This window comes from Salvia miltiorrhiza, chromosome 3 (assembly GCF_028751815.1).
Source record: "Salvia miltiorrhiza cultivar Shanhuang (shh) chromosome 3, IMPLAD_Smil_shh, whole genome shotgun sequence".
Lineage (NCBI taxonomy): Eukaryota > Viridiplantae > Streptophyta > Magnoliopsida > Lamiales > Lamiaceae > Salvia > Salvia miltiorrhiza.
The window spans coordinates 6,011,775-6,024,298 of record NC_080389.1 but is presented as its reverse complement, the minus strand read 5'-3'; the positions used below and the strand labels follow the sequence as shown (position 1 = coordinate 6,024,298).

The 12,524-nt window shown below is 33.3% G+C and overlaps 1 protein-coding gene across 2 annotated transcripts; it reads right to left on the bottom strand.

Moving 5' to 3' along the window:
• Positions 1 to 4,154: 4,154 nt before the first annotated feature.
• On the bottom strand, positions 4,155 to 9,317 carry LOC131017217 (bifunctional TH2 protein, mitochondrial-like). 2 transcript variants are annotated; one of them, XM_057945955.1, is made up of 7 exons: positions 9,174 to 9,313; positions 8,738 to 8,956; positions 7,236 to 7,344; positions 6,320 to 6,610; positions 5,808 to 6,222; positions 5,431 to 5,697; positions 4,155 to 5,006 (listed from the first exon to the last, which is right to left on the bottom strand). In XM_057945955.1, the coding sequence occupies exons 2-7, from the start codon at positions 8,944 to 8,946 to the stop codon at positions 4,594 to 4,596; spliced, it is 1,704 nt and encodes a 567-aa protein (XP_057801938.1). In that variant the 5' UTR covers positions 8,947 to 8,956; positions 9,174 to 9,313; the 3' UTR covers positions 4,155 to 4,593. The 2 variants fall into 2 exon arrangements, with proteins under 2 accessions (XP_057801938.1, XP_057801937.1); XM_057945954.1 differs by having other exon boundaries at positions 8,738 to 9,317.
• Between the last annotated feature and the right edge of the window lie 3,207 nt (positions 9,318 to 12,524).

The following is a 12,524-nucleotide window of genomic DNA, read 5'->3' as shown; positions in this document are numbered from 1 at the left end:
CGAGCGTGTGAATTGATCTAATAATAAAGTTGTTCGTACATAATGTCAAAAGTATCAAATTAGAGTTTATCATCGCACGATCTTTAAAATTATAGTACGCCGTTAGTGTTTATGACATGCATGCATGAATCTTGCAATTTTAATTTCTTATTATATTCTTATATTTGAAAATATATTCCATCAATCAACGTATTTGATAGACGATAAAACCGTGCTTAACGTGAAAGCAAAATTCTCGAATTACTTATCTTAGTGTGTGCCTTGTCACAAATTATATTGAATTAATCACTTCTAAATATATCAACCAATAACACCACTTTGTTTAGAACAATGAAAGAAAGAAAAGTCTCCAACACCATTTAATTAATAGTCACTAACAGCCATCCCACCCACCCACCCAGATAGGATTAACTCTGAGCCACATTGCAACTTTTTTTTTATTTTTTTTCTTTCCAATTTTCTTTTGTGGGTCATTGCAGAAAATGACACCTTTCGTACGGATGTAAGAAAATAAATAATAGATTGTGAATCTCAATCAAACAAAAGAAAATAATATTGGAGTCTCTCATAGAGTCAGTCGAACTCAAATTTCCATCAATCAACTACTTTTTTTTTTCGAGAATCACAAAAAGCATTGCATAAAATAAATAAGAAAAGTAATCGTGATTTGAGGGTTTTTGTCTTTGATCTTATGGGGTGTGGTGGAATCATGAATTCTTCTCGACAATGATTTGCCTAAGTGGATACCATATCATAAATGGATCCAATTTTGTTTGTTTTGGATAGGAACAATAGTAAAGTAACAATCCAACAATGGAACTCTTGTTCACTTTCCTCCATCTTTGTCATATTGTCTAATTTAAATAGAATAATAACTCCTTTTGAGATTGCATCTGGTTAAAGGGGGCGACTCCCATGGAACCGAATGGCCAAGGACAACTTTGATAAAACATAAACCCTAACCCGAGACTCATTGTATGATGATTGCACCGGGGTGAAGGGGGCACCCGTACGTGCAATTGAATGGCCAACGACAAACGATATAAACCCTAAACGCTAAATTATAAAGACGAAAGTCGAGAACTGATGATTCAATGATAATCCAACACAATCATAGAAAGATAAAATGAGCATAAAACTGCAAAATTTAGCATAGAACTGATAATACTCCAAAATGCCATTCAATGCAAAACTTGAATAGCAACAGGGTACAAGATGGTGAAACATATATGTCAACTACATTTGAATGTTGCAATACTAACAACAAACACCAAAGGCTTGATGGGCAGAGATAGGCGAAAATCAAGCTTCTGATACGAAAAATGTAAAGAGGGGGAAAGTTTTTAAGCAAAACTCCAGCCAAAAGAATTGCAGTTTAGAATGGATACCTAAGAAAGCGAGAACAGATTGCTGAGCTGAAGACCCTGTAGTAAAAACAAAAGGAGCAACAAAGCTGATGATATGCGTGGCCCGCAACAAAAACAGGCCACGCATATCATCAGCTTTGTTGCTCCCTTTGTTTTTACTACAGGGTCTTCAGCTCAGCAATCTATTCTCGCTTTCTTAAGTATCCATTCTAAACTGTAAATGCAATTCTTTTGGCTGGAGTTTTCCTTAAAAGCTTTCCCCCTCTTTACATTTTTCGTATCCGAAGCTTGATTTTCGCCTATCTCTGCCCATCAAGCCTTTGGTGTTTGTTGTTAGTATTGCAACATTCAAATGTAGTAGACATATATGTTTCACCATCTTGTACCCTATTGCTATTCAAGTTTTGCATTGAATGGCATTTTGGAGTATTATCAGTTCTATGCTAAATTTTGCAGTTTTATGGTCATTTTATTTTTCTATGAAGAACTCCAGAAAGACCCTTCCAACCAGACATGCTTTCATCCGTCACTTGTTTTTGTTTTGCGACCAGAGATGGGAAAAGGGGAACAAAAGAAACACCAAAGTGACTCCCCACTCTTCGGCGACTCCCATGGAACCGAATGGCCAAGGACAACTTCGATAAAACATAAACCCTAAACCCTAACCCCAGACTCTTTGTACGATGATTGCACCGGGGTGAAGGGCAGGGCCGGTCTTGAGAAAAATGAGGCCCTGGGCAAAATTATAAAAAAGGGCCCTCAATATATTAAAAAATAAAATTTTCCATTACTTATAAAAAATGACTTCATCTAGCATTTTTAGTTGCATGTTATCTAAAATCTCTTAATCTCTTTTTCTATACATAACTAGTATTACTCTCGTGCAATGCACGGTAAAAAAAATATATTTTTTAGAATATTATATTTAGAAAATAAAATTCTATAAGTTACTTATATTATTATATAAAATAGCTCTAATAAAGATAATAGCATTAAAATGAAGATAAAACCATTTTATAATTGGAGGATATAAAATGAATGATCAAGATCTTGACAAAACCTTTTTAACTAACGATTATTATTATCTATTTAAAAAATTTCCACCCAAATATCTAGATATTTTTCTTTCAAAGTTTCTATTAGTTTTGAAAGGATTTTTGGAACTTTTAATTACTTTTTACTTATTTGCATTTCATAATATATATTTTTTTGAGGCGTTAATTGACTGTAAATTCACAAACTATTAGTTAATTTTGCTATTTTTTTCAATTATATAAAATTACAATATAAATACATAAACTTTAGCTTATTCTGAAATTTGCCCTGAATTTTAATTTCGTTCATACATGACAAAATTAAAGATGGTATAATATATACACATTATATTAAAATAACTTATACAAAATTTTTACTGAAATATACACAGTACTAATAGCATATATATATATATATATATATATATATATATATATATTATTTAATGAATATATAGTTTAATTTTAAAATTTGTATTTTGATAAAATTAACAAATACAACCTAGCAAAGATGAAATTTAAAATTTGTCATGATCAAGAATCATAACATTTTAAAATTTGTTTATTTTATTCTGTTTTTTTTTATATTTTTACTATTTAGTATTATTTTTATATTTAAAGTTTTTATTATAACAATTTAATACAGTTACTAAGATTAAATTTATATTTTTTCATTTTAGAACTCTTTAGCTTAAAATATAAATTTGTAGATAAATAATTTTATATATATATATATAACTTAAAAATAGAATTTCTAATATGATTTACATTTATTAAATTTTTAGTATGTTTTTGTATGAATATTATTATTATTATTATTATTATTATTATTATTATTATTATTATTATTATTATTATCTAGAGTAGATTGATAAAAAATATAGAAAGAAAAAATTATTTTTAAAAATAGTAAGGTGATTTTTGGTAGGAAAACTAACTTACTATTTTTGAAAGTGATTGAGCTTTTATATATGTATATAGATATTGTCAAATCATTCAATCTCTCTAGGGACATTGACGATCTCAAATACGTTTTCAACAATTTTAAATTTAAATTGTCAGCATAATTTTATATTTCGATTTGAACTTTGAAGTTTTAATATAATACTCCCTCCGTCCGCAATATCGTTTCCACATTTGCCATTTCGGTCCGTCCGCGATATCGTTTCCACTTCCATTTATAGAAGTAGGGTCCACAAACTTCCACTCACAACAATTGTGGGACCCAAACTCCACTCACTACATATCCACTACTATCCACCACTTTTCTTAAAACCCGCGCCGTCCACAATGTGGAAACGATATCGCGGACGGAGGGAGTATAAATTTGACAATAAGTTATATTGCCTAATATTTTTTTTAGTATATATAAAGTCTATAATTAATGAGATATATTTAAAATTTTGGGCCCTTAAAATTATGTTACAAAATTATCATCAAATTAATTTGAAATTGATTTTAAATTGAACTTTGAATTTTTGACAATAAATTATGTTATCTAATATTTTTAGTATACATAAAGACTATAATTAATGAGATATATTAAAAAATTGGGCCCTCAATTTTTTGGGGCCCTGGGCCGTCGCTCATGCCCGCCCGCCCTCAGGGCCGGCCCTGGTGAAGGGGGCACCCGTACGTGCAATCGAATGGCCAACAACAAACTATATAAACCCTAAACCCTAAATTGTAAAGACGAAAGTCGACAATTGATGATTCGATGATAATCCAACACAATCATAGAAAGATAAAATGACCATAAAACTACAAAATTTACCATAGAACTGATAATACTCCAAAATGCCATTCAATGCAAAACTTGAATAGCAACATGGTACAAATGGTGAAACATATATGTCTACTACATTTGAATGTTGCAATACTAACAACAAACACCAAAGGCTTGATGGGCAGAGATAGGCGAAAATCAAGCTTCGGATACGAAAAATGTAAAGAGGGGGAAAGCTTTTAAGCAAAACTCCAGCCAAAAGAATTGCATTTACAGTTTAGAATGGATACCTAAGAAAGCGAGAACAGATTGTTGAGCTGAAGACCCTGTAGTAAAAACAAAGGGAGCAACAAAGCTGATGATATGCGTGGCCCGCAACAAAAACAGCCACCAAGCTTGTATGTATATATCCTATATAGACATCTCTCGAAAACATTAGATGCCGCGTATACGAGAGCAAGAGCTTCTACAACCCCAGTACGAAAGAGTGAATCTCTGCCCAGCTTGATACTGTGTAAAGAACTCCAGAAAGACCCTTCCAACCAGACATGCTTTCATCTGTCACTTGTTTTTGTTTTGCGACCAGAGATTGGAAAAGGGGAACAAAAGAAACACCAAAGTGACTCCCCACTCTTCTGAGGCTTGCACTTGAACCTATCACGATTCCCACGTCTGCCTCAAGCAAGCAAAGCAAGTCACCCACTGAATCTCCAATATAGACCGTCAGGATCTTCTTATCATTGCAGCAGTTCTGCAAGATTTTGGTAAACGCTTGAACTTTGTCGATGGGGGACTCAACCTTCTTAACAATCTCGCCTGTGGATAATGAGTTTTCATAGACAAACTCGTTTGCATGTATGGTAACAGCTTCTAAGCCACCTGAATGAGGTTAGACCAAATTAGTGCACCAGAATATACCTCGACCCTCAAAGAAAAATAAGAAAACGCAGACCTTTGTAATGCCCAATCCTAATCTTAGACAATGCAAAACAATACAAAGCACTTCAAGTACGAGGCTACGAGCATGTACAAATTCAGTTTTCACACAAGACCATAAGCACAAAACAGGAACTTAAGAAAGTAAAACCATAATTGAAACTCAAGGTCTCTTAAATCATATCCACACGATCAGAAGTTGAACATTCCTAAACTAAAGGTAAGGACGACGCTTAAGTTTTACAAATTCACTTTAATACGCATAAATACTTAAGGATGCAATATACATGTTTCATAATGTGATAGCCAGATCAATAACTCAATCACTCAACACAAGTTATTTAAGCCAAAGTTCATAAAAGCTTACCTGAGGAAAAAGCAGACCTGATCAGATCACCACACCAGCAATAGGAAAGGATATTGATGTTTTTGGTTAAGTTTTCATTCCTAACAGCATTCTGGAAAAAATTGGTACAGCCATCTTGAAGGATGAGTCGTTCTCCTGCCCGTTTAATGTCGTCAACATTGAGACCCTTCAATACCCCAGACTCAATCACCCTCAAATTTGCTTTTTTCTCAAAATCTGAAAGGCGCTCAAGTGCTGTACGTAGCCCTTGATAATTGAACTTTTCCTCTGCAAAGCACAATCGATTACAAAAATTTATCATCCACACTCCAAATTAATTTGCAGGTCTAGACGATTAACCACATTTATTATCATGAGAGAACCATAATAACACTCACCTTTATCAGAATGCAATATGCTTTCAATGCACTGTTCATACTCTTCAGTGTACTGCTTGGAAAGTTCTCCCCACGTTTTTCTCAAATCTACTGAGGACATCCGAGCAAGTTGATTTTCAGATTTATTTTGATCTGATTTTGGAGCTGTTATAATTGCTATTTCCGCCAAAATTGCTGATGAGTCCACAACAGTGCATGTCAAATCGAAATCTGAAAATAACATGAGACAATTTTCTGCTGGATTGTGCTCTTTTGATAGAGGAACAACAATTTTCTGCGCAAGTGGCTGGGCAAGAAAGAACTCAATTTCGAGCTTCATAGCTTGAAGATAAAGCTTTCCAATTATATCAAGCTCTTCCCCAGTCAAAGACACACTCAACATTTCCAAGAGGTCCTCTGTTTGCACAGCTGCAGTCTAAAACAGGAAAAGCGGGGAGGGGGGGGGGTTTAATTGCTGAGACATAGTATATGTGTTGCTTTAGTTAAATGCAAAGCTGGTATTGCTAACAAACCTGAAAAGCATCAGAGGAATAATTGTCTATCCACTTTTGGTACGGATGAACACCTTCATCGGGAGTAACAAGTGCCTGCAACTCCTTACCCAGAAAGGCATAAAGCCTCATACAAGGAGTCATGGCACCGATAGTATAAGCTGCCAACTTTGTTTTCTCAAAAGGAGTAGCCAGTTTACCAGGAGCTTTTATTCCGTCAACCTTTCCTGAGGCTGTTGCCAACAAAAAATCTGTATACTTAACAGTTGCAGCATTTGGAGTAATGTCTTTGGGCAAATCAAAACCCCATATCTGCATAGGCCAATGTGGAGAACAGTTAGGGAAACAGTTACAGAATGAAGATGCACCTAATGTCTAATTAGAAGAAAAACAGCTGGATTAGATTCTTTAAACTTAGCAAATAAAACATTCCACAAGCTATTGTGTCAGGTTTCTGAGTATCTAGCATTTCACCCAACAATGACAAGGGGCAAGACAGTGTATGACCTAGTTAACTAAAGAGCCAATCACATGACTAATCTTTTTTATTCTACTTTTCTTAATGAAAGATAAGGATCCACCATATATAGGAATAAATAGCATAATAAGCAATGTGCTGCTGATCTGATACATAAATAGTGAAGATTCCAGAGGATGAAAATGAGTCAACAATACTAAATCCTTGACGCCATTAAGACATATCCAGTATCTTGATGATTTTATACTCAAAAAGTTTCTACTGATCTTTTTCACCAAGATCTAACAGAAAAAAGACGCACAAAGATTTACCCATTCTTTCAGAAGGTCTATTTTACAAATAAAGACAAGGGTATCACATCTGTAGTTGCAACATGTTAATTGAAAATATAGCATTCCAAACAAGAAACAAAAAACTTTAAAGCAAAGAATGCAGCTGCACAGTGTTATTGATACTTACATCACCAGATGAATCATGCATTTTCAGTTCTTTAATAACACTTTTTCGCAGTACATTGATCCCAACTTTTGCATCGTCATCATCAGCACATTCCTCAGCCATTTCATACCTGATGCATAATTCTTCCGTCAATGAAAAAACCTTGTACCTTTATATCAATGCCACAACAACAGACTACATAAAGAGTAACCCACACTGAATCTCTGAAATCTATGTCTACATCTATTAAAATGCTCTACCTAGATAACAAGTTATATTACAAGCGCTAGGTAATGCTACATGTGATGATTGCTCTCCAAGGTTGCATATGGCTCTCCCGGGATTTATATCTTTGTTTCTAGAGCCTTTCAATAATAATATTAGAAATATCATTGTGTCTTAGTTTTAGGTTAGGATGCTGTTCAGCCACATGAATACCAACTTGAGCATGAGGACATGTTTATCTAGCAAATGCAATAAATCAAAGTAAACATAAGGAGAAAAGTAAGAAAAGAAAATTAACAGACAAAATCAACACCAAATATTATCCTAGACATGGGAATGGGATTAGATAACCTGTTAATTATTACATTAGCATTTGACAACCAAAAATCATCAGATACAATTTGCAGAAAAATTACAATAATGAATTTTCTAGACTACCAATAAGCAAGCTGATGGGCTGACAAAACAATGTGGGCTGAGAAGAGATGATGATAAAATTCTTAGCCATATTTCTTGGACCCCTTACAGTTAGAAATTATATCACATTACAGTTAGAATTTATTATAAATATTATAATAAATTCCTCTAAAATAGGTTTCACATGCATGTTCTGAAGTTAATGTCTTCATAATTTGCTTTCATCAATATTACATGGCATCATCTTCACTGAACTGGTTTTCTTATAGCAAACAGAGAATATCCATATTAAGTTCAAAACCTTCTAAACCTTCTAACAACCTGTGATGCAAAAATTAAAATAAAATAATAAAGAAACGGAACATTATATCTTTTGAAAGAAAGCTAAAAGAATCTATCAATCACCATTTTTCCCCACCAAAGAATGAAATATTCCTCTAAACAAGAATAACAACTAAAGTAACGACTAAATATTCTGCACATCAACCATATTACAAATCTCTCCCTACTTGACAGTCCTCGTTTCCTAATAATAATAATATCAACCATATTACAAATCTCTCCCTACTTGACAGTCCTCATTTCCTAATAATAATAATATCAAAGAAATACGCTTATTGTTTGTTTTAAGGGACAGACTTATTGTTAATCATCAAGAAAACAAAACTAAGCCAAAACTTTTTACTCAAGAAATGAATAAGAAACAAGCATGATTTCCAACAATGGTAACACATAAAACAGGCATTTGAAGTTTATACGAAGTAACAAACATTAACACACAGCTGGAACATGCTTATTTAAAAATTTGATAAAACTCATCGAATAAAAGACAACAGAAGACAAAATGTACATCATATGAAATAATAGTTAGGATTCCTAACGCTTTCACAAAGGCACGCAGGAAATACGCGTCCTGCGCGATATAATCGCGGAAGGTGTCGAGCTTGAGATTTCCAGCAGCCAAACTGATCATAAATGGAGTGTACAGAGCTTCAGTCCGCTCCTTTTTGAACTTGTTCCAGAACTTCTTTCCTAAACTGTCTTCTATCTCCTCCGCCGCCGGCAACTTCCCCGTTCCCGACGATGCCATCGGAATTGTCCTAAAATCACCAGGAGTCGATGAGAATTTGCGAGATCGGAGGCGTGGAACGAGCGCCGGGAAAGGAAAAGAGCGACAAGATGTGGACGAGAGATTTGAGGGAAAATTGAGCGATTGTAGCGATGATAGGGTTTTGATGGAACTTATCAGTTTCTGCATCAAGTTTTCAAATGATTTCCTTGTTCTTCTAGAGTTTAATCCTCTAGAAGGAGTTTTACCTGGCTTTCTGCGTCTGCCGGTGACGGCAGCAGGAGGAGGAGGTGGTGGTGGCGGAGAGCGGAGGAGAGAGAAAGGTGGAGGAGAGTTGCTAAAGTTACTCCAAATTTCAACTTTACTGGCTATCTTAAAATGGGCGGATGAAACAAAGGCGTAATGGGCTTTACTATTTATAAAAATCTGCCAGAAAAGCCCGTTTATATTCAGCCCATTAAGCCCAAGTTAGTTTTGCAGTTACAGCTGGGCCCACTATCCCGAAGTTAGTTAAACAGTTACAAATGATAAGAAATCGTTATTTTTTGTATTTTATATAGGGTTGCTATCTAATTTTTTATTTATTTTATTTTTTTATATAAAAGCTCAGCCACTTACATAAATAGTAAGTTATATTTTTCCGTCAAAATAATCTTACTATTTTTAGAAATAATTATTTGTTTTTATTTTTTTGTTTGTTATTATTTTCGCCTACTTAAGATTATATGAAATATTTTTGTTATAATTTTTCATATTGCCCCAATTTAAGTATTAGTGTTTTTTTTATCATTTAAATACTTATATTTGTTAGTCATACAGATAAATGTAAATAAATTATTCAATAAATATTTATAATATTATTAAAATATTTATATTGGTAACATCTATGATTAAAATAGACTTTAAGATATTTATTTATTTATTCTTTCTTAAATATTTAATCAATATATATAAAATATTTGAAATTTAAGATTAATCAACCATTATAATTCTGTATCAATTAAATCCAATAAATTAATTATAACATAATCATAACACAATAATATATTGTATTAGTAATTTTTAATTTCTTAAAAATCTTTAAGAAGTTCCGATGGCATCGTCGGGAACGGGGAAGTTGCCGGCGGCGGAGATAGAAGACAGTTTAGGAAAGAAGTTCTGGAACAAGTGATTTATGCTTAATTGTTAGTATTTTGGGGGTTTGCATGTGCTTAATTTGAGTTAAATATTCTGGAAATTGGTGCGTTTATGGTTTGTTTTATGCTTTGTAGGAGACTTAGGTTTTATAGATGGAAGAGTGTGATTTTGGAGATTTTTGGTTGAGAATGGTGTATTCTAGCGCAAGCCAGAGCAGAGCTGAAAAGCCCGCGCCAGAGCAGAGCGTGTGGATATGCCAGAGCCTGAGCTGACCATCTCCAGAGCTGAACTTCCATAGTCAGAGCTGAAATCTCCAGAGCAGAACAAACTTGTCAGAGCAGAGCTAAACTCGACAGAGCTGACTATTCGCCAGAGTCACATATCCAGAGCTGACTTCCAGCTCTGCCTTATTCGCCAGAGCTCGCTAATTCCAGAGCTGACTTCCAGCGCTGTCATACCTTTCCAGAGCCGCTTACGTTTCCAGAGCTACAATTTCTCGCCAGAGCTAAGATGACTTGCAGAGCACGATCCAGCTGGACTTACCTTTCAATGCACGATTCTATTTACTTAAGAGTCCAGTTTTTCAAGGCGAGTTTGAGGATAATTAGGGTTGAAAGAAGTCTATAAAAGGGGCTTGAACGTGAATCAAGAAGACAATCATTCTGCCTACGACATCATTTCTTTGCCCTAATCTTTAGTTTCCGCTAGGCAGCCAAAGACTTAGGTTTATTGCTTTCATAGTTCTTAGTTTCGAATTCTGTTCTAGTTAGTTTATTATAGTTCTTTCAATTCACGTTTTAGATTAAGTTCTCCGTTTAGAGTTGTAATCAAGTGACAGGTTGCTTCTCGAGACGATTTATGGTATTTCGTATTTACGTTTATTTACTTGATTTGCTTTTACTTGCTTTCCTTTAAATTCTGCAATTTCATTATGTTTATGCTTTACTTTCGTTTATTGCTTTCCTTTAAATTATGCAATTTAGTTTATGTTCATTAGATTAAAAGCTTTAATTCAAGTATTTAAATCCTGCCTTTACTTTATGCGTTTAATCATGCCTAGGTTTAATAGTTTAATTATGCTTAAGTGTTTACGTTTGTTATTTCTCGCCTAGTTAATTTTAAGATTAAGTTTTTAGTTAAGTTTAAGTTACAAGCATTAGTTAATAATTCCTTTTTGCCTAGTTAAGTTTAATTTCAAGTGAAGTTTACTTTACAAGTCTTAGTTTAATAATACAAAGTTTACCGCTTTCTTGTGACATAATTAAAAGCCCTTAAAGATCTTCCTTGAGAGACGACATTGGGTTAACTTACCACTGCTAGAGTGTCCTTGTCCTATTGCAAGTCAATCTAGAGGTGTTTCTAGTTGAGTCAACAAGTTCAAAAAGGAGCTAACTAAAGCTCTGTACACTCCATTTATGATCAGTTTGGCGGCTGGAAATGTCAAGCTCGACACATTCCGTGATTATATCGCGCAGGATGTGTATTTCCTGCGTGTCTTTGTGAAAGCCTTAGTAATCCTAACTACTATTTCTTTATATGATGTACATTTCGTGTTCTGTTGTCTTTTATTCGTTGAGTTTTATCAAATTTTTAAATAAGCACGTTCCAGCTATGTTAATGTTTGTTACTTGGTATAAACTTCAAATGCCTGTTTTATGTGTTATGATTGTTGGAAATCATGCTTGTTTCTTATTCATTTCTTGAGCAAAAAGTTTTGGCATAGTTTTGTTTTCTTGATGATTAACAATAAGTCTGCCCTGGAAAATAAACAATAAGCGTACAGGTTTCTTTGATATTATTAGGAAATGAGGACTGTCAAGTAGGGAGAGATTTGTAATATACAAATGATTTTATATGTTGTTGGTGTGCAGAATATTTAGTCGTTACTTTGCTATAAGAAAACTAGTTAGATGATGCTATGTATTATTGTTATAAGAAATATCTCACTAATAGTATAATTATTTAAATAAAGATGACTTATATAGTTGTACGTGTATCAAATCAATGACCAATATCTCAACTAACAATATATTTTTATCAACGGTCATTATTAGCTAGTTAAAATATCCACCAAAATATCCATATATTTATTATTTAAAGTTTCTACTAATCAAAAGAGATTTTCTAAAATTTATTTTTTATGCATATTAGCAAAAAGAGTTTCTAGATATTTTAATGAATAAATTTTATTCATTAAGAAAATAAGTCTATTTAATTGAGATGAATAGAGTATATTTTATTAATGCGGATGGGGACAATAGAGATGAGAAGAAGTTGGATGATTGTTCTAAGCACACCAAAATTTATACTCTTTTTTTGTGTGAATTTATAATTTTTTTAGATGAATTTAACACCAAAATGAATTATTTTCTTAATGAAATAAATTGAATGAGAAAAATGACATAAGATAATATAAAAGTTTAAGATTGTTTTTAAGAAAGTAAATGATTGTTATAATAATT